The sequence below is a fragment of the Bos indicus x Bos taurus genome, chromosome 3, assembly GCF_003369695.1.
Source record: "Bos indicus x Bos taurus breed Angus x Brahman F1 hybrid chromosome 3, Bos_hybrid_MaternalHap_v2.0, whole genome shotgun sequence".
NCBI lineage: Eukaryota > Metazoa > Chordata > Mammalia > Artiodactyla > Bovidae > Bos > Bos indicus x Bos taurus.
The window spans coordinates 29,099,061-29,121,066 of record NC_040078.1 but is presented as its reverse complement, the minus strand read 5'-3'; the positions used below and the strand labels follow the sequence as shown (position 1 = coordinate 29,121,066).

At 36.1% G+C, this 22,006-nt stretch overlaps 1 protein-coding gene across 2 annotated transcripts in view; it reads right to left on the bottom strand.

Annotated features, from left to right (window-relative positions):
- The window catches only part of TRIM33 (tripartite motif containing 33), a 144,503-nt gene that overhangs the window by 5,003 nt on the left and 117,494 nt on the right, over positions 1–22,006 (bottom strand). Inside the window, exons 12-19 of one of the 2 annotated variants that reach the window (XM_027536004.1) lie at positions 14,241–14,373; positions 11,577–11,640; positions 9,171–9,330; positions 7,455–7,804; positions 4,748–4,871; positions 3,583–3,657; positions 1,455–1,607; positions 22–72 (exon numbers count right to left, since the gene is read on the bottom strand). In XM_027536004.1, the coding sequence (XP_027391805.1) occupies positions 22–72; positions 1,455–1,607; positions 3,583–3,657; positions 4,748–4,871; positions 7,455–7,804; positions 9,171–9,330; positions 11,577–11,640; positions 14,241–14,373 (1,110 nt within the window). The remainder of the gene's footprint in view (positions 1–21; positions 73–1,454; positions 1,608–3,582; positions 3,658–4,747; positions 4,872–7,454; positions 7,805–9,170; positions 9,331–11,576; positions 11,641–14,240; positions 14,374–22,006) is intronic. The other variant, XM_027536005.1, reaches the window with a different exon arrangement.

Sequence of the window (22,006 nt, the reverse complement as noted above, 5' to 3'; positions counted from 1 at the left end):
TGCATGGTCTGAAAAGCTTACCTTCAAATTAATCTCTTGTGTTTCTGCATAAACTTGAACAACTTTCATCATCTAAAAAGGATACCAGAGTCAAAAAAAAAAAAGGGAAATTATAATCCTTTCTAAAGTTATAAGACTGCATAGGATTGGCGACGAAAGTCAGCCATAATAGGGGGAACAAACTGCTATGACCAGTTCAAGAGCTTCCTAAAATTATACAGAACATGGACCCACTTTCTTTACAAAGCTATTATTAAAGCTACTGTGAAATTTTCTCAAAATTCTGAATTAGTGAGGTCAACCTGAATAGGAGTTGCAAAAAATTATTTGAAACAAATATAAGAAACGTTTTGTTTTTTTTCTAACCAACAAGCTTTCAACAATCAATCAGAATTCCATCTGTGTGGTAATTTGTTAATCATAAATTGTTTAACTATCATTAAAATAGGTCTTCTTCCTGGCAAATGTTATTAGCTATGGCTCATGAAAGCATACTTATTTGAAAATATCTGAATTAGAAAATAAGACAAGAAATTTGGGACTGTATTAATTTAACTTCAAGAGAATGAGGTTTTCCTACATTCTCTGTGACACACTGCTATAAAGGCAACAAAACTTATCACTAATATTTTTAATATGAAATTAAAAAGCCACCTAGATGCTCCTAGAGGCAACTCTGAGTACATTTCACATGATTCAATGTGAATTTTTTAGTAATATTCATACGGCATTCAAATTTTATCAGCAATAAAGAAACTTCTAGTAATCTGAAGATTTTGTGGATTCTCATCCATTTTCTTCTCTTATAATAATTAAAATATTCCTTCACAAAAAAGAAATTTGACCTTCCCAAAGATAACAAAAACATCCCTGAAGGTGATATACATCACATTTCTACTAAAGGCATGGATAGCTCATCTTTATTCTCAAAAAAAATACATAACCAAAGTTAATGAAAGTCATATTGCTGAAATGTTGAGAAAACTCAACGTTGTACACTCTGGGTTACTAGTCAAGATGAGCCACTTGAGTTTATACTTTTAAGGTTCTATATTTATATGGTCACAAATGAAATCAAAGACACTGGTACAAATCCCTTTCCTAAATGTATCCAAAATGTAGGCTTGTATGTAATCATTTCCTACAAAATGTACTTAACTACAGACTATTTTCTATGCTTATCTCAACCCTCAACATATTCAGGAAGGGATATCCAATAATATTCTTAATTTATTACATTATATTTAAGTATATATTTCAAATTATATACAGTAAACTTTCTTCTTTGGAACTGTGGATGCAATCAAATTTTACTTTTGACAGACCTGGAGTAGAATAATTTTTTCAAATCAACAGAAAAAATCTCTTGGCAGGGAAAACAAAATCCAGTAACAAAATAAGCAAACAAACAAAAACTAATAATCCAAGACTCTATAGTTTGGAAGCTAACATACTTCATTAAACCTTTCACAGTTCTTGAAGATCAAACGAACATCAGCCACAAAATCATCTGGGATTTGGTAGTGTTGGGAATGTTTTTTCTGAAGCTTCTTTTTCACGGTGGATAAATCCATTGGTTTCTTTATAATTTTATAGTAGTTTGGTATCTAAAGAAACAAATAAGGATAGATAAGGATTCTCCAAAAATGCCAAAGTGTTTAATTTGAAAATGCGATGTATATTAATGTTAGAGAAAAGTATGTGTTGATTAAGCCAGCTGTGTGCAAATGTGGAGTATAGTGAATTGTACTTGAAATCTTCTGTCACAATTACATGAAAATCAAATCACATTCAGAATATGTGGTAGTCTCCTTGGTCTTCCATGAAGGACCCAAAGTTCCATGTTTAATAAGGAAATTAAGGGGGAAAAAAAAATCAATCAGCAAGGAAAGCCAACCACTAGTGTTAGGGACACACCTTGCCCATCAGAATTGTATGACTTTAAAATAAGGAAAGAAGATTACAAAATGTATTGCTATAGAATATAGTATCCTTTATAGAGGATAAAACCTTATATCACAGAACTCTGAACATAGCAACAGAGGTGAGACTGTAGTGACACAAGAAAAAATTTTATTAACCATTTAGTTGCCATGCCTTTCTCTAGGGGAATCTTCCTAACCCAAGAATTAAACCTGGGTCTCCTGCATTGCAGGCAGATTCTTTACCATCTTCAGCCACCAAGAAAGCCCCTATTATCCACTTAGTGGTCATGCTTGGGCGTTCTGGCCCCAACTCCTGGGCAGAAATCTGTATCTTTGCAAAAATAACTGAACACAGAGAAACAATTTTAAAAGTTCATTAAAAGAAAATGTTGGAAAGTAATTTTCTACCGTAAAGTCCCTGAACTTGAAGACCAGACAGACTTCCTGGTGTCAGATGATTACTATCTGAACAAAATGTCTTCCTTGTATCTAGAACCTTTTACTCTTTCCATTTCTAAGCCTCCCTAAGTAAACAAATTACTATTCAATACCCTATATAACAGGTCTGGTATTCAATAATATCTTAATTCAACAATCAACAGCAAGCAAATACAATATGTGTAGCATATTCTTATCACATTTATAATGTATCCCTGGTATTCCTTTTACTATAGGATTTTAGAGTCTTTATTCCTTACAAAAACCTGCTTACAAAAACCTGCTTTAAGAAAAACAAAGCGCAAAGGCTTGGAAATTCTCCCCACAGTCTTCTATTAATCTTGATTGTTCATAAAAGAGGGCTTATGAAGGCAAAACCATTATAAAAGGTTCAACGTTATACTTTTAATCAAATTAATACTTGCATAGAGATTTTTCTCCCCAAGGTACAGATCTTAGAATCAATCATACAAATGAATTTTAGAAATAATTTTGTTCAAATTCCCTCTCTGTAGTTAAAAGTAGAGGCAGAAAATTATGTCAATCTCCCCAGCTATAAGGCTGGTTAATGGCAGAACTAGGAAAAGTCAAGTGTTCTAATTCCTAGTTCAAGACTCTTTCAATTATACCTGTAGCTGTAACCCTTATGTCCATTTTAAAAGTAAAGAGGATGTAGAAATCATACAACTGAATTTTAGAAATAATTTCATTCAAATGCCTCCTCTATAGTTAAAAGTAGAGGCAGAAAATTATGTACATCTCCCCAGCTATAAGGCTGGTTAATGGCAGAACTTGGATAAGTCAAGTGTTCTAATTCCTAGTTCAAGACTCTTTCAATTATACCTGTAGCTGTAACCCTTATGTCTATTTTAAAAGTAAAAGAGGATGTAGAAATTAAGTTTTGATCAGAGCAACAGTCTTTAAAAACAAACTGCAATTTCAACAGTGAAACTCATATCCATTTAGCCCTAATAACACAGTAAGTACTTCTTATTACTCAAAAATTTTATCAAATACTATGCTAAAATTATTTTACACAGGTTATTGTATAGAATCCTGAAAATAATTCAATGAGGGAAGAAACCATTTTAGAAAAGAGACTGGATGAAGAGATTATTCAAGCCTGAGTTTTAACATCAGCAGACTAAAGCCAGACCCCGTAGTCTTAAATATTATACTAAACTTATTCACCAAGAAAGTACTAAGGTAAACAACTCACCGAAGCAGGAACTGGTTCCTGGAATTCAATACTTAATTCATGGCAATAGAGGTAAAGCAGAAGACGTTCACATTTCTGGCCCAAGAAAAGAAAAGAAAACCCATGAACTGTTTTCCCCCCTAAAAAGATATTCTTGAAAATGAGGACTTTATCAGTATAAAGTATTACTACAATAAACTGAAGATAAGCTCTCTACATACTAGCTATCCTCCTACATATAGCTTATACTAGCTGTAAATACAAAATAAAACTACCTGTTTCCCACTTAGTTCTCAGACTGCAACTACCTTCTATCCTACTGTATATAACTTATTTACCTACTATTACCTCTTATTGCTACTCATTTTAATTCCCCAAGACAGGCGAGACACATGCTATTCCCTTTCTCTTTGAAAGGATTCTGCTCAGGTTCAAAATGAAATAAAAACTGTGTCTTCTCAATCCAATTCAAGAATTTTGTTATACAATCAGAAATGTTTTTGTAACACTCTAAACACATACTTTCTCCTCAAAGATAGTGGAAGATGGATTTATGCATTAGATCAAAGTCAAACAAATCGTAACAGCCACAGAAGTCTGTGAAAGATATTCTCTGTCTTTGGAGATCAGAGTACAGAACAGTTCAGCAGAAATCCGAGTGAAATCAGATGAGGATTTTGGATTTCATTCTTAATATGATGGGTGCTTAGAGGATTTTAAGCATGGAAGCGACAGACCTGTTTACCTATTTTAAAAAGAACACAATGTACTGCACAGAAAATGGACTGCGAGGGTCAAGAGTAGAATCAGGTTTGGTGAAGAGATCTTCTAATTTCTGGCTTGAGCAAGAGATGACTGGTGGTACTATTTGATGGGAATTACTGAGACAGGAAAGCAGTTTTTATGTCATTATTTTCTTGCCTTCGTTTTTTGAAGGAGAGGATAAGAAACCAAGATTAGGCTGGGAAATGTTAAGTGTGAGAAAGCTAAATTTAAGAGCCTAGACCTAAAGGCTCTGTAAGGTCTATACACAAAGATTTCAGAAGTCATGAACGTATATACCATCAGATAATGTGATTAAAAAATGAAAAATTACCAGGTTATATGTATGTTACACTGAAGGGAAAAAAAAATGTATAGACAGACAACTACAGAATCCCTAATAACAAATCAACTTGCCACTTACCCTTTGGTCCACGGGGCTTAAGCCCTGTGCAGTTTTCCCCTTCTTACTATGTTGCAAATTATCACAATCGTATTCAACTTCTGGCTTCCCAATATCTCTGCAAAATGTGCATATCCAGTCCCCACTAAAGAAGGAAACAGGCAGTCAGTCTTTGTAATTATAACAAAACTCACTCTAGGAAAGCTAGCTCTCTAGAGGTTGTCTTCAGTTTCCTTGTTTTCTTTTCTTTCCAGTTTTTGTGGAACCAAAGAGGTACTATTTTTGCCAAATCTCATAAAGTGAAGTTATATGATTAAAAACGTCCCAAAATGTCTCCATTCTTCAACTGATTACCTTCTGGAAAGCAATATAAAACCACTACCTCCATTAAAAATGGGTCTCTTCATAGCACAAAGCTGATGATCAGCACTTGCAGCGTAAGACCAATTTTTTCAAAACCCCAGTATTATCACCATGGTGACTTCATACACATGAAGAAGAAAGGAATACAGGATACAGAGGTCCTCAGGTATCTTCTTTTGGCATGCAATGCCAAAAATAAAACAATTATATTTTCATAGCTAGTCTTTTAAATCTGCTCAGTTAATAGTTTTGTTTACATCATGATTTCTGTCAAGCTATAAACTCCAATTTGATTACTTCGTATGCATTTTCTCCTTTCCCTCCCCTCATCTCACACACACACATATATATATACATATTCTAAGGATTATACTAACACTATGTCACCTTTTCAATTCCTCCCAAAGCATCTGCCTTTGAGAGAAAGTTTTCAGTGGCAAAATTCTAACGTTCCAGCAGATGTTACTATCCAAAGGAAACAAAAGTATAAAAAGCTTTAATTTCAAGACCAAAATGTCAATGCCTTTCTTTTCTGAAAGAGTAAACAAAAAGAAGGCTCTTATTACAGCTATGGCAAGTGACTATACCTTCTAAAATTTAGGTAAAATTACAATTCTTCAGAAAAATATTCTGGCATTGTTCATATATACCCAGTACTTTTCTAATCCTAAACGTTGAATTTTTCAAAAAGGGTAGCACTATTCAACTAAAACCATTGCTTCTTAGGAATCTGAGAGAAAATGTGAATCTTTATCTAGAGGCAAAAAGAAGCTGAGCTTTCCAAAGGACACTTAAAAAATTTTGGGGTTAGAGATGGAGAAGAGGGAAGGCTCAAAGAATTAAGTATGATTCTATTATTTTATGGTCTCTGAAATCAACTGGAGATGAAATAGCATAAACATAAATATGTTAAATGGAAGGGGAGAAAAACAGCTCCAAATTCTACTACTTGTAGATGAAGAAACTAATCCCTGAAAATCAGTGAACTGTCCAAGTTAGTTAGTTCACTACAGAATTATGACGAGACTACAGGCGTCATCACCAAGCCCAGCACATGTGTTCTACTGTGTTAGCTGGTATCATCAGTTTGTACTGCTGCTGCTGGTGCTGCTGCTAAGTCGCTTCAGTCGTGTCCGACTGTGTGACCCCAAAGACAGCAGCCCATCAGGCTCCCCCGTCCCTGGGATTCTCCAGGCAAGAACACTGGAGTGGGTTGCCATTTCCTTCTCCAATGCATGAAAGTGAAAAGTGAAAGTGAAGTCGTTCAGTCGTGTCCGACTCTTAGAGACCCCAAGGACTGCAGCCTACTAGACTCCTCCGTCCATGGGATTTTCCAGGCAAGAGTGCTGGAGTGGGGTGCCATCGCCTTCTCCAAGTTTGTACTGAATGCTCATCAATTAATATTTTAATGTTTGAAACCAGATTTACCTGCCATGGGGTCATACAATGCAGGGACAGTGCTCATATGCTGCCCAAATCTTTATTTATCTTTACCCCCATGCTATTCTCTTCTGAATAAGGATCTCAGTAACTCTCCACTCTAAAGTTAATGACTAAAAGACATTTCAACTAGAGGATCAAGGAAAAAATCTGAGAACTTTGCACGTGGTGCCTCAGGCAGGCACTACTAATGAAAAGATGAAGCTATTCTTCAAAAAAAACTTGACAGTAAAGGTGTTTTCACAAAGTATTTTTTTCTTTAAAATGTCTTCTAAGAGCTTTCAAACATTAAAAAAGTAGGTTTTGGTAAGAGCCAATAGAGTTGCCTAAAACTGAATATTATTCATTATTATAGACCTTATCAAAAATGATGGCAACAGATTAAGAAATTATCTTCAACTAAGTTTCTCAATACTCTAGTCCACCGCTCCTCATAATTTAGAGGTTCATCTAATTTGCTTATATGAAGTATAACTGAAGGTGAGTAAATAGTCTATTTTTTATCACTAATGCATAACTTAGATCTTGGACATTTCTTCATTCACCTGTTAATTTCTCTAGAATGTAACGGAGTAATGGGCTTCCCTGTTGACTCAGGTGGTAAAGAATCCGTGTGCAATATAGGAGACCTGGGTCCAATCCCTGGGTTGGGAAGATCCCCTAGAGAAGGGAATTGCTACCCACTCCAGAATTCTTGCCTGGAGAATTCACTGACACAGGAGCCTGGCAGGCTACAGTCCATGGGGTGGCAAAGAGTTGGACACAACTGAACAACTTTCACTTCACTTCACACAATGGAGTAACAGGCTCCCTGTTTTATATAAATACTAGGCATTGGTTAAGGAGGCCATCTGTCCAGAATAACTTTATTTTTTTTTAGCTCATAAAAAACAACAACAACAAAAAAATCAGTTATCACTTGTACCTTGGAAAGCTAAGAAGTGTTGGAACATGACAAGTTAGATGAAAGACCTTTGGACATTTTTCACAGCACAAGAGATCTCCTCCATTTTGGCAGACAGCACACCAATCTTCATTTGGGTCATCATCTTTGCTGCTGCCATCTCCTCCAATCCTTGCGGACCTGTGCATGAGGCTTCGAACTGGGGACTTTCCATTAACAAGGCTGTTGAGCCCTGACTGTTTGCAGCTTTCATTCATATCTGCAGGTTCAGTTTTCACGTGGTTTTCCAGGCTTGTTAATGTATCCAACTCACTCTCTAGATGCAGGTTGGTTGAAAGAGGTGGTGTCAAGCTACTCTCAGGACTGCTCAACTAAAACAAAGCAAGGACAAATTCTTGAAGAATCATTTAATCCTTATGGCATGCATTGTGTGTGCTACTGTGGGTGTATTTACAACATGATATACTGACATAGCTTAATTATTTTGGAATTTATTGTAAAATTGCTTGAAATCATATCAGTAATATGAAAAATGAAAATAACCCCAAAATTACTTTGGCATGTTCATAAAATGATTTTAGGGAGCAGTCTCTATACTATTGGTTCACTTGATAATAAAGGAATTAAACTGTTAAGCATGTCAATTGGGAAGTAAGTATAGGGGTATTCTCCTATAGACAGCTGGCTATATGAACTGTTGCACAGATTTTCCCCCCTTTCTATTGGCTTTATTTTTTTTAACCATTACTTTTAATTAAAGTATAGTTAATCTACAATGTTGTTGGTTTCAGGTATACAGCAAAGTGATTCAGTTATATATGTACTTTTTTTCAGAGTTTTTTTAATGGGTTATTACAAGATACTGAATACAGTTCACTGTGCTTCCTACATGATAGGTCCTTCCTTGTCACATAGCTTTTGAAAAGAATTTTGAACTATTCTTCTGCCCACTTACCATCCTACTAATATAGAAAGACTGTGACAATGTAAAATCTTTCACCACCTTTTTGCACTGTTTTTCAGGGGAACTTTCCAAACCAAATTCTGAATGAAGAGATAACAGTACTCTCTAAATCTACAGAGTTGAAATTTCTATGTGCCAACCATGTAGAAAATTACACATAAATTGTAAGTAGGAAGAAAAGAACCAAGATCAAAATTTCTAAATGAAGAGAGACTTGGGCCTGCCTTCATTCTGTATTATAAATTTTATAAAATGTTCCAGCTGAGGAATTGGTTAATAATTGTTAAACTGGTTAAAAATTGATTAAAAATTATTAATCGTTATAATTCATAGGCCAAAGGCAATCTTCTCATTACAAAACTCTTTGAGCATTAAACTTCTTTCATGTCAGCAGTCTTAACCCTGAACTCACTGGTCCAGGAAAATGGCCAAGGATTTTTGTGGCTTGAGACTCAATGTGACTAATGAAATGATTAATAAATTTAGAAAAAACTAGAGCCCAATTTAGAATCATGGCAAAATTACATAACAAATTACAAACCAAAAGATAGCTTGAAAGGAGTCCTTAATACAAGTCTTTTCTGATCAATTACAGTTGACACTTTGATGGAAAAAGATCAGTTAGAGAAAGAGATATTTGGCTTATACCAGGCAAAAAAATTTAGAAATGAATACAGGTCCACGGGATCAGTATCCAGACTTACACACGCAGAGATGAAATAATTAGTGAAGTGACCTCCTTACATCACTGAACGGTTCCACTGGAACCTTACCATGCAGGCACTCCGTCTGCCATCCTCAGTCTTTTCCTGTTTCACAGCTCCTGAAAAGCTACATATTTCATCTTCAGTGCCAGGTTCTTGCTTGACCTTCACTTGATCAGACTTAAAACTAAGATTGGTCTTCTCAGCAGTTCTTCCTGATGACCCACAGCTAACAAAAACAACAAATAAAGGTCACATATGTTTGACTGCATGGTGTACATTTATATGAAACAATTATATGAAAAGTTCATTAAGTTATATGAAATGTTCATTAAAGTAAAAACAATTTGTTAAGCTCACAGCAGATAAGGATACATAATAATATGGTTAAGAGGAGTGTATTATAAACTCATAGCTTCAAATTTTAAAAAATGTTTATCAATCTTTCGGAAGACCCTAAACATTTTATCATCTGAGGAACCTACACTACATCATTTAGGGGATCTAGTAAATGATCATTTCCCTAGGCTACTAGTATAGGGACTGCTTCTCTAAATATAATAGAAGTTTAAATTGTTCTCTATCTCCAAAGATCTAAAAACATCAGTAACAGTGGTCTATGAAATGCCCTTCAAGGGAATCACTATTTCAGCTTTTGAGTCCTAATGTGAATTAATGTGAAGAGCAGACTCACTGGAAAAGACCCTGATGCTGGGAAAGACTGAAGGCAAAAGGAGAAGAGGACAGAAGAGGATGAGACAGTTCAATAGCATCACCAATTCAATGGATATGAATTTGAGCAAACTCCAGGAGATAGTGGAGAACAGAGGAGCCTAGCATGCTACAGTCCATGAGGTTGCAAAGAGTCAGACACGACTTAGTGACTGAACAACAACCAAAGGCTAAGAGGGACAGATACGTGACTAATCGGCTCTATCTAGATCATAAAGCAAACCACGGGCAAGAGAAGTGAATAAACTTTAAGACTGTATCACTGACAAAAATGAAAACCCTTTTCACTCAATTTGTACTTTTCTACTAAAAGTACTGATTATTTAAAGTGTAATTTAAAAACAAAGAATTAGTCTTCCAAATGCATTTACATATAAATAAAAGATTCAATGTACCTTAAATAAAATCCTTACTTTGCACTAAATTATTCAAATTAAAAACAGAAAAATCAGTCAACATTTATTATGTTAACCTTCAGCACAATACATTCTCTCTCTTCCCACACTATAATATCTTAGCTCTCCATTCACCAAAAAAGTAGAAGAAACCATGAATAATTCAGTAGCAGTGAATTCAGTAGCCCCTAGAACCCACAAGTTTGTCTCAAAGCACTATTTCCCCACTAATATGACCAGGATTCCTTATACATTTCTTGCCTCAGGCCTGAGATCAGCTATTTGTCTGATGAACATGTGACATCATTTCACAACAGGAAACAAGAATGTTTAAATGACTACTGGGATTATAGCAAAATAACTAAGAAAAAGTTCGGACAGGCCAAATGGAACAATGTAATCATCAATAAAAATAACACCTAAAATATTAAAATATATAAAATATGTTTAAATATATGAACTCATAAAGTTAATATTCATTGGTCACTGTTGGAGGGTGCTGGGAATCAACTCATTATTACTAAAATAGGCAAATAAAGAGAATCAATTTATTCTGCTTTTCCAATAATCAAATAGTTGGCAGAAAATTTTTCTTTACAGAAGTATTCAAAGAAGGTGGTATACAGTAACTAAAATATCATTTTCAAGCCAGGGAAAAAAAAAAGCACTGACAATCACTGGTTGCTGTCATAAAAAAATCTCCATTTTGTGACCCTGACAGTACACGTTACCACGGTGAAGTATTATCCCCATCCCTTCGCCTCAAATCAAACCTGAATCTAATCAAACCTCCTGACCTAAATAGCAATACAGAGAAAAAAACAAAAGGTAGTTTTTACATGAAAAGATGGGAAAATGAGGAAAACTCTGTAAGAAAAACAATACATTTTTCTTCAATAAATACAATGAGTTTGACCTCAACATACATGTTGATGGCAATGTATAGGGCCTATCTGAATCTGATTAAATAAAAATCATTTTTTAAAACATTTATGAGAAAAACTGGGAAATATGAACATTAACTAGAGGTCTACTGATTAAAATTAGCTACCAAATATTTTTTAGGTGTATAATGGTTCAATGGTTATAAAACTTTTAAATCCTTACCTTGTAAGTGATATATAGAGAAACAGTTTCAAATAAAATGACAAAATGTCTGAAATTTATTTAAAATAAATTTAGACTGGGGAATGGGTGGGAGTATAGAATAAATAAAGACTGGCCATAACTTGATCATTGTTGAAGATGGCTGAAAAGTATATGGGAGTTCATTATAATAGTCTATTTTTCAAAGTACATATTTGATTTTTCTTAATAAAAATAAAAAAGCTATTAATGTAATACTCACCTGCCTCGACTACCAGTACTAGAAGTACTAGGGGGTCTCACAGGTGTGTGAGAATTGGATAAACCTGAAAATTAATAAGTCAAAATGAATATCTATGCAGGTAAGAAAATTCAGAATTCTACCTACCCACTACAGAATTCAAGTATTATTATAAAGCAATTCAGCAATTCTTGGAAATCAGACCTAGTCTTAGTCTCTAAGTCAAGGATTTCATGTCTAATCATTGGCAACTGTCAATCAGATTCTCTCAGCTGAGCCCAGAAAGCATTCTCAGAATCCTCTCAGAGCAACACTATTCAATCAGTGGAAACTACCATATCAAGAGAAAGCTATTTGCCATCCCACCCAAAGTCATTTGATAAATACCCTACTTAGATGCCTATTAATTATTCTTTAAAAGTCCTGGAATGCATTCATTAAACCTCAAAAATAGTATTAATCAAAAAATGTATTAAATGTGGATTTTTCATGAGATGCATCATTAAGTCTGAACTGTTCTAACTCTAGAAATAATGAGGTGGTATGTTTCAGTAAGAAACATGAAAAATACATTCCATAACCACTTCCACAGTGTCCATCTATTTCGAGCTGCTTTAATAATTCATTCATGTCATAGGGTTAATAAAACTGGGACTTTGGAAGAGGTCTCTATCTCATGGACTTGACTGGCCACTGAAAATTGAACTTCAAATTGAAAATTCACTTGCCCTTTCTCATTTCTTGCTTTTTGAACAAATTTTCAACTTTTTCATTATTTAACAAAGTGTTTTAAACTTGAGTTGAAACCAAAGAATTCTTCAATTGACAACCTGTGTTGTAAAATAGAAGACATGGAGAGTAAATACATCTACAAATCCAGCAAAAAACATAAATACAGCTGGAGGTTGAAGGAGGGGAACATCAGAGTTCTGAAGAGTGTACACCACAGATACATATTATTTCAATTCACTTTAGACTGCCAACAACATTTGAAGAAAAATAATTAGAGCAATCAAGGAAAAATATTATTATAATGATTAAGTTTATGTCTCAACTTGGCTAGAATATGGTACCCCGTTCTTTGTGGAAAGGTATTTATTAGGTTGGTGCAAATGTAATTTTGGTTTTTGCATTGTTTAGATTTGCCATTTGATACTGGAATACATTCTAAATAAATGTGGTTATGTTATACATCATTTTAATGCACATTTCTCACTTTTTTTGCTAATGACTTATTACTTGCTGTTTATTTTATATTTTAGACTAGGGAAATGATGTTAGACAAAAAGCAATCTCATCTTTGATTTTCTTATTTAAATTCAAAATGGGTCATAAAGCAGCAGGGACAACTCGCAACATCAGCAACACATCTGGCCCAGGAATTGCTAACACACACAGTGCAGTGGTGGTTCAAGAAGTTTTGCAAAGGAGACAAGAACCTTGAACATGAGGCGTATAGCGGCTGGCCATTGGAAGTTGATAACGACCAGCTGAGAGTCATCATCGAAGCTGATCCTCTTCCAACTACACAAGAAGTTGCCAAAGAACTCAACATCGACCATTCTACAGTCATTCAGCATTTGAAGCAAGTTGGAAAGGTGAATAAGCTTGATAAGTAGGTGCTTCATGAGCTGACCAGAAATCAAAAAAAATCATCATTTTGAAGTGTCGTTTCCTCTTATTCTACGCAACACCACCAATCATTTCTCCACTGGATTGTGATGTCGATGAAAAGTGGATTTTAGACAACAACTGGTGATGACCAGGTCAGTAACTGAAGCTCAAAAGCACTTCCCAAAGCCAAACTTGAGCCAAAAAAAAGGTTATGGTCTCTGTTTGGTGGTCTGCTGCCTGTCTGATCCACTACAGGCAAAACCATTACATCTCAGAAGTATACTCACCAAAAACTGCAATACCTCAGCCAGCATCGGTCAACAAAGAGAGCCCAATTCTTCTCCATAAACCTGACCGCATGTCAGACAACCACTGCTTCAAAAGTTGGAACAAATTGGGCTACAAAGTTTTGCTTTATCCACCATATTTAAGTGACTTTTCACCAACCAACTACCACTTCTTCAGGCATCTCAACAACTTTTTGCAGGAAAAATGCTTCCACAACCAGTAGGATGCAGAAAATGCTTTCCAAGAGTTCGTTGAATCCTGAAGCAGGATTTTTATGCTACAGGAATAAACAAACTTATTTCTTATTGGCAAAAATGTGCTGATTGTAATGGTTCCTATTTTGATTAATAAAGATGCATTTGAGCCTAGCTATGATTTAAAGTCAAGGTCCAAAACCGCAATTACTTTTGCATCAACATGATAGATGTTACTGACATTTAAATCAGTAGATATTGAGTAAAACATAATGAAGGTGGGTCTCTAATCAGTTGAAGACCTTAAAAGATTGAGTTCCCTAGAGCAAGAAGGAATTTTGCCTCAACTCAAGACTGGCATCAACTCTTCCCTGGGTTTCCACTCTCCTGACAAGCCCAGCAGATTTTAGACTTGCCAGCCCTGACAATCACATAAGCCAATTAATTCCTTAACCTCTGTCTCCTCTCTCCCCCGACACATACACCCTTCTACTATTGGTTCTGTTTCTCTGGAGAATCCTAATACATACACTGAGAGATACTTTTTTAAGATGTTACAGAAATGAGGCGGTACCTCAACTGACTTTACCTGATGATCCTGGAGATAGGGCAGAGGGTCCTGGGGAGGGATTCATGGTGCTTGTGGGCTGTGGGGGTAGGTGACTGCCTGAGATGTATCTACTTAGTAGATTATCTAAACTACTTGAACCAGCATCTTCCAACTAAAGAAAAAGAACAAAAAGATAAATTTGCTTTGATTAAAGCAGATAACTTATTAATATAATCATTTATACTCAGTTTACTAAAACAGATTATGCTATATCAAACTCAGCTTAATTGTTGCTTCCTTATCCTCCTGAGGACCCACACAATATAGTTTATGCAAATATAGCTATAATTAAAATGATTCAATAAATACCTGGCAGGTCCAGACAAAGCCCAATAACCCACTATATATCCCTTGTGTTTTACTATGAAAATAGTTCTGACACACCCTTACTCTTTTGCCTTTTCTCAAGGCTGATGTAGGATCCTGTTTTCAGCATCTTTGTCCCTAACATCCCCCTAACTTTATTTCAACATCCATGGTCGTGCCAAAATAATTCAACTTAAACAGATACCTAACCACATCCATATCTAATTTTAAAGTTCTGAAAAGTCTATTACTCAACAGAAAGCCTTTATCTTGAGGTATAAGGTCCCTTATTACACACAAAAAAGGAGGCACTCAACAGAAAAACTAAGCCCTTTTAGCACACCAGATGCAGGAAGTTAAAAGCCAGAGGACCTGGCGCTGTGACTGTGGGCTAGCTCCCAATCTGAACATCAGCTCCCTGTCTTTAAACATCCCACTCACAGGGGAGAACTGTGCTGATGAGATGGAAAAATATTCATGTAGAAAAATAAACAGTAGCAAAAAATATTTAACTATGGAAATTATCTTAAGAAAAATTTTATACTATTCCGTATCAGAAACGGTCAAATTATTCTTAGTTAAATAATTGCTCACCTTCTTGATCTTCTTATCTACTGATCTACTTTTACCTACACCTGCCTCTTTTAATCTACTCTCTTACTAGAGGCAGATCTACTTTTTAGGCAAATCTACTTCTCATTCAAAACAGGAAACTGGGCCCTGGTGGTTAAGAAGTCGCCTTGCAATGTAAGGAACGACAGTTCAAACCCTGGTCCAGGAAGATCCCACATGTTGTGGAGTACCTAAGACCATGTGCCACAACTACTGAGCCAGTGCTCCAGAGCTCCTAAGCTGCAAATACTGAGCCCACGCAACACAATGACTGAAGCCTGTGCACCTGGAACCCGTGCTCCACAACAAGAGAAGCCACTGCAATAGAGGCCCACGCACACCAGAGAGTAGTTCCCTCCACCACAACTAGAGAAAGCCCATGTGCAGCAACGAGGACCCACCATGGCCAAAAAATAAGTCTTCCAAAAAAAAAAAAAAAAACCCCCAAACTGAAGACATATCGGTACATTTACTTCTCACTCTCCTTTCCCCCTCAAAATCACACTGATTTTCAAGGCTATAAAATAGGAAAGAGTGGCATCAAATCTTGAAGAAAAACTACAAATATAAACCAAGGTAGAATTGGACTGACATAACAATGATCAGAATAAAGCAGCTCACAACATACTACAGGCAAGAAAGGACTCTCCTAAAGTAAATAGCTTTCATCATAAAAACAAGCTGAACCTATCAACAAAGTGGAAGGAAGGTACCTCAAGACAAGAAAGGCCATTTATGATAAGCTCACAGTTAACATCATACCTAACAGTGAAAAGCTGAAGTGAAAGCTTCTCCTGTAAGATCAGGAACAGACAAGGATGACTACTCTCACCACTACTATTCAACACAGTATTAGAAGTCCTAGCCAGAGTAATTAGGCAAGAAAAAGAAGAAGTAAAACTGTCACTATCTGCAGATGACATGGCATTATATATAGAAAATCCTAAAGACTTCACCCAAAACCTGTAAGAATAAATGAATTCAGTAAAGTTGCAAGACACAAAAATCAATATATGAAAATCTGTTGTGTTTCTGTACACTAATGATGTTCTATCAGAATAAGAATTTAAGAAAACAATCCCAGGGGAGTTCCTTGGATTGGCTAGTGGTTAGGATGCCAGGCTTTCACTGTCAGGCCCAAGATCAATTTCCTGTCAGAGAATAAGACCCTGCAAGCCGTGCGGCATGGCCAAATAAATAAGAGTCTGTGCTCCACAAAGAGAAGCCACCTTTAACGAGAAGCCCATTCACTGCAACAGAGAGTAGCACCCCACCCACTGCAACTAAAACCTAAGCACAACCAAAAATGAAAAAATGAATAAATATAATTTTTAAGAGTACTTAAAAAATAAAATCACATGAAAAAGAATAACCACCTAGGAATAAATTTAACCAGGAGGTCAAAGATATATACACTGAAAACTGTACAACATTGATAAAAGAAACTGTAAGACACAAATAAATGGAAAGATACTCTGGGCTTGTGGACTGGAAGATTAATACTGTTAAAATGTTCATAATAACTAAAGCAATCTTCAAATGCAATGCAATCCCTATCAAAATTCCAATGGCAGTTTTCACAGAAACAGAACAAACAATCCTACAACTTCTTTGGAACCACAAAAAAACACGAATAGCCAAAGCAATCTTGGGAAAGAAGAAAGTTGGAGGCATCATAGGCCAGAATTTCAAAGCCACAGTAATTAAAACAGTATGATACTGGCATAAAACCAGACATACAGATCAATGGAAAAGAATAAAGATGCCAGAAATAAACTTCTACATATATGGTCAATTAATATAAGACAAAGGAACCAAGAATATACAACAAGGAAAGGATAGTCTCTTCAATAAACAGTGCTGGGAAAACTGGACAGCCACATGCAAAAGAATAAAACTAGACTACTATCTTATACCATACACAGAAACCAACTCAAAGTGGATCACTCAAAGACCTGAATGTAAGACCTAGAAGAAAACACAGGCAGTAATAAGCTCCTGGACACTGATTGTGGCAATGATTTTTTGGATCTCATTCCAAAAGCAAAATGAAACAAGTGGGACTACATTCAAACTAAATAGGTACTGCACAACGAAGGAAATCATCAACAAAATGAAAAAGAAACATACTGAAGGAAGAAAATATCCATAAATCATATATCTGATAAAGGGTTCATATCCAAACTACATAAAGAACTCACACAACTGAACAGTAAAAAAACTAAACAATCTAGGGACTTCCCTGGCAGTCCAGTGATTAAGACTCTGTGCTTCCATGGCAAGGGGATGTGGATTTGATTCTTGATCAGGGAACTAAGATCCTACATGCAACTCCCCCAAATCCAATTAAAAATTGGGCAGAGAATCTGAATAGACATTTTCCCAAAGAAGACATAGAGACAGCCAACAGGTACATGCAAAGGTGCTCAACATCACCAATCCTCAGGGAAATGCAAATCAAAACCACAATGAGCTATCACTTCACCCTAGTTAGAACGACTATTATCAAAAAGAAAAGAGATAACAAGTGCTGGTAAGGATGTAGAGAAAAGGGAACCCTTGTGAACTGTCGTGAGAGTGTAAATTGGTACATCCACTATGGAAAACACTATAAAGTTTCTTTAAAAGTTAAAAACAGAACTATCACATGATTCAGCAATTTCACTTCTGGGTATTTACATGAGGAAAACAAAAAACACTAATATTTTTCTAATTTAATTTTTTGGCCACATCAAGGCATGCAGGATCTTAGTTCCCCAAACAGGACCAAATCTGTGCCCTCTGTAGAAACATGGAGTCTTAAACTCTGGACCACCATGGAAGTCACCCAAAACACAAATTTGAAAATATAAATGTGCCCCCATGTTCACTGCAACGTTACTTATAACTAAGATATAAAAACAACCTAAGTGTCCATCAATAGATGAAGAAATAAAGCTATAGATAAATGAATAAAATTGTGTGACATATGCATATACACAATGGAATAAATATTAGCCATAAAAAGGAAATCTTGTCACATGTGACAATATGAATGGACCTGAAGGCATTAAGCTAAGTGAAATAAATCAGACAAATACCATATGGTCTCAGTAATATGTGGAATTTAAAAACAAACAAAACCAGAATCAAGCTTATAAATACAGACAGATTTGTGGTTGGCAGAGGTGGTGGTAAGTGGGTGAAAAGGATCAAAAAGTACAAACTTCTGCTTATAAAACAAATCATGGGGAGGTAATGTACAGCATGGTGACTATTATTAACACTTTATTATATATCTGAGGAGAAGGCAATGGCGACCCACTCCAGTACTCTTGCCTGGAAAATCCCATGGACAGAGGAGCCTGGAGGGCTGCAGTCCATGGGGTCGCTAGGAGTCGGACACAACTGAGCGACTTCACTTTCACTTTTCACTTTCATGCATTGGAGAAGGAAATGGCAACCCACTCCAGTGTTCTTGCCTGGAGAATCCCAGGGACGGGGGAGCCTGGTGGGCTGCCGTCTATGGGGTCGCACAGAGTCGGACACGACTGAAGCGACTTAGCAGCAGCATATATCTGAAGATTTACTTTCTTAGCAACTTTCAAAGTCCTCCTCTCACACACACACAATTTTTATGTATAGTGACTGATGTTAACTAGAAATACTGCGGTAATCATTTTGCAATGTATACAAATATTAAATTACTATGTTGTACAACTGAAACTAAGTCAATCATACCTTAATTAAAAAAAAAGGTAAACAGGCCTTTCTCATAAAGCCCTTTAAAAACCAAATGTCACAGACATAAAAGGCAGAAAGTGAGAGCATGCTGTGGGCTAGCTAGAGGGATGATTAAGAGATATGAAGAGTTGTGCCTGCTCAATGGTCACAGCTATTGGCCAAGGATTCACTTGTTAAGCTGTAACTACAGGAAAATCCCTAGCTGTAACTAAAGTTACCTAGAGAATTGTGAGGAAGAACAGTTCCCAATAAGGGCCACAGACAGAAGCTGAGCTATATATATCTCACCTAAACATAAAGGAGCAGATAGGATGATTCAAAACAGACATGAAAGTTCCATGTTACCTATTTCTATTGCCACTCCTTTTATACTCTCCCACCTACAGTCTGTATCTCTGGCCCAAGTGACAACCCTAGAGACCCTAGAGAAGAGTGAAAATATTAGGAAGAGGCAAACTGCAAGTACATAAAAGGGCTTCTCTGATGCCACCAGCCAGTGCAAGTATTTATCTCGATGTTTCATCAAGCATGGATTGAATCACTATAACTATAGTCAGAAGTCTAACTGGAAAAATATTAATTCACATATTTATTAAACCAATGTTAGTTAAGTGTCCTTGAATAACGGCATGGAACAGGTACATGCTATATAAATAGTTTCTAAGAATTCAAAGGAAAAAGACAATCTACAAAGGAATGTAAATAATCAATGAACTGGACCTCGCTGGTGAGAATCTGCCTGCCAATGCAATGGACAAGGGTTTGATTCTTGATCCAAGGAGATACCACATGCCAGAGGGCAACTAAGCCCATGTGCCATAACTACTGAGCCCACGCTCTATATCCTGTGTGCCCTCGTGCCCTAGAGCCTGTGCTCTTCAGTGAGAAGCCACTGCAATGAGAAGCCCAAGCACCACAACTAGAGAGTAGCCCCCGCTCTCCACAACCAAAGCCCATGCAGCAAAGAAGACCCAGTGCAGCCATTAATGAATCAATAAACATTTTTTAAGCATCAATGAACCTAAAAAAAGATAAAAACTCACACAAATTAAAGAACTATGAAATCAACAAACATCATTTTTACCTATCACACTGGTAAAGATGGAAGACAGCCACTATCAGGAACACAGTACAGAATGGGTATTCTATAACATTTAAATTTACATATAAATATCAGAAAGACACATATGGTTTTCCCAAGACTTCATATTATCCAGTGTAGTATCCAAATAAATTAAGTTATTATGTCAAGTATGGAAAACTGTTTACAAAGAATTTAACACTATTGTTTAATAACCTAATAATAAATAATTTAACACATCTATTGTTTAATAAATCTAATCTGAACACAATCTAATATTCACTTAACTATTCAAAAAGAATCCAGGTTCATCATATATTCCCTCAAAGTCAAAATTACTAACACATATTACAATTCTTCTGGAGATGAACAGTAAAGTCAAATAAAAAAATAATTCAACTTGAGAGAAGTCTACTTAAATCAACTTCTACTCTATACTGGATAGCTGGAATGACCAGTATTAAGATATATCAACAAATACCTGAAATTGCTTTGTATTTATTTCCTGTCTGCACTGCATAGTTAATGCTCCCTTGTCTGCTTCCTGTGTAACCTCCCCCCACATTTCTTTTTCACTATACCATAGAAAACTACAGGCTAGGAGAAAAAGTATGCAATTCTTCAAGAGACTATAGGTTTACTTCCCCTTCTATTTTTGGTTGTACTTCTGTGGTAACCACCTCAAACTGCTTTAAAAACAGGCCTCAATGAGTATTTGCAAAGGAAGCATGTTAGCTGCTCAGTCACGTCCGACTCTCTGCAACCCTATGGACTGTAGCCCACCAGGCTCCTCTGTCCATAGAATTCTCCAGGCAAGAATACTGGATTGGGTTGCCATTTCCTGGATTTTCCTGACCCAGGGATCAAACCCAGGGCTTCTGCATTACAGGCAGATTCTTTACCATCTGAGCCACAAGGGAAGCCCAGAGTATCGGCACAGATGTGGAATAACTAAAATCCTCACACACGGACACTGGTGAGAATATAAAACGGTGCAGCCACTGTGAAGAGTTGGGTAGTTCCTCAGAAACTTCTATGACCCTGAATTCTACTCCCAGAAATTTAGAAAACTGATAATCTATGTTCACAAAAACTTACACACACATGCTCACAGCAGCATTACTCCCAAGAGTCAAGAAGTAGAAACTCAAATGTCCATCAACTGATGGATAGATGAACAAATTTGGTATATTCAGAGAACAGAATATTCAGACAAAAGAAGGAATTAAGTACTGATATATGCTACAACATAGATGGACCTGGTAAACATTATGCTAAGTGAAACAAGCCAGAAACAAAAGGCCACATATTGCATAATTTCATACATACAAAATCTCCAGAATAGGCAAATTCATAAAAACAAAATAAATTTGTGGTTTCCAGGGACTGGAAAAAGGAAAATGGAGAGTGACTGCAAATGGGTAGTTTTTTTTAGGGGGACAAAAATGTTCTGGAATTAGATAGTGGTGATGGTTGCACAATCTTGTGAATATACTAAGAACTACAGACTGTACTGTCCATTTCTTAAAAGTTGGGTCTCATGGTACGAGAATTATATCTCAATTTTTTAGAGCAGACAATACTTTAATAACCTGAAGTTACGCCATATGTCTGCAAGGAAGAAAAGGTTCATGACAGAAAACATGGATCCTGTTCTTTCTATCCCACTTAGAAAAACTAAAGATGGGAGGGGATATATTCTGGAACCTTTTGTCTTGATTTCAAAGCTCTTGTGCAAGGTGACAAGAAAAGTCTAGTAAGGGCTCATTTGCCTTATGATACCCAGGCTTTTCAAAAGTGTGGAGCATCCTTCCTTCCTTCATCTGTTCTCTGTTAGAGTGGCCCTAGAAAATTATGTAAAGTTTGACATTAGCAACCTTTCTAAAGTTGCTAACCTTTGAAAGCTTCTTAAGAATTGGAAACAAGTCTTGTTTCTTTTTATCTTCAGCGTCCACTTGAGCATGCAATGAGTGCTTGAATGACTCCTTTAACACTGTATCTAACTATCCCTGGTTGCCTAGAG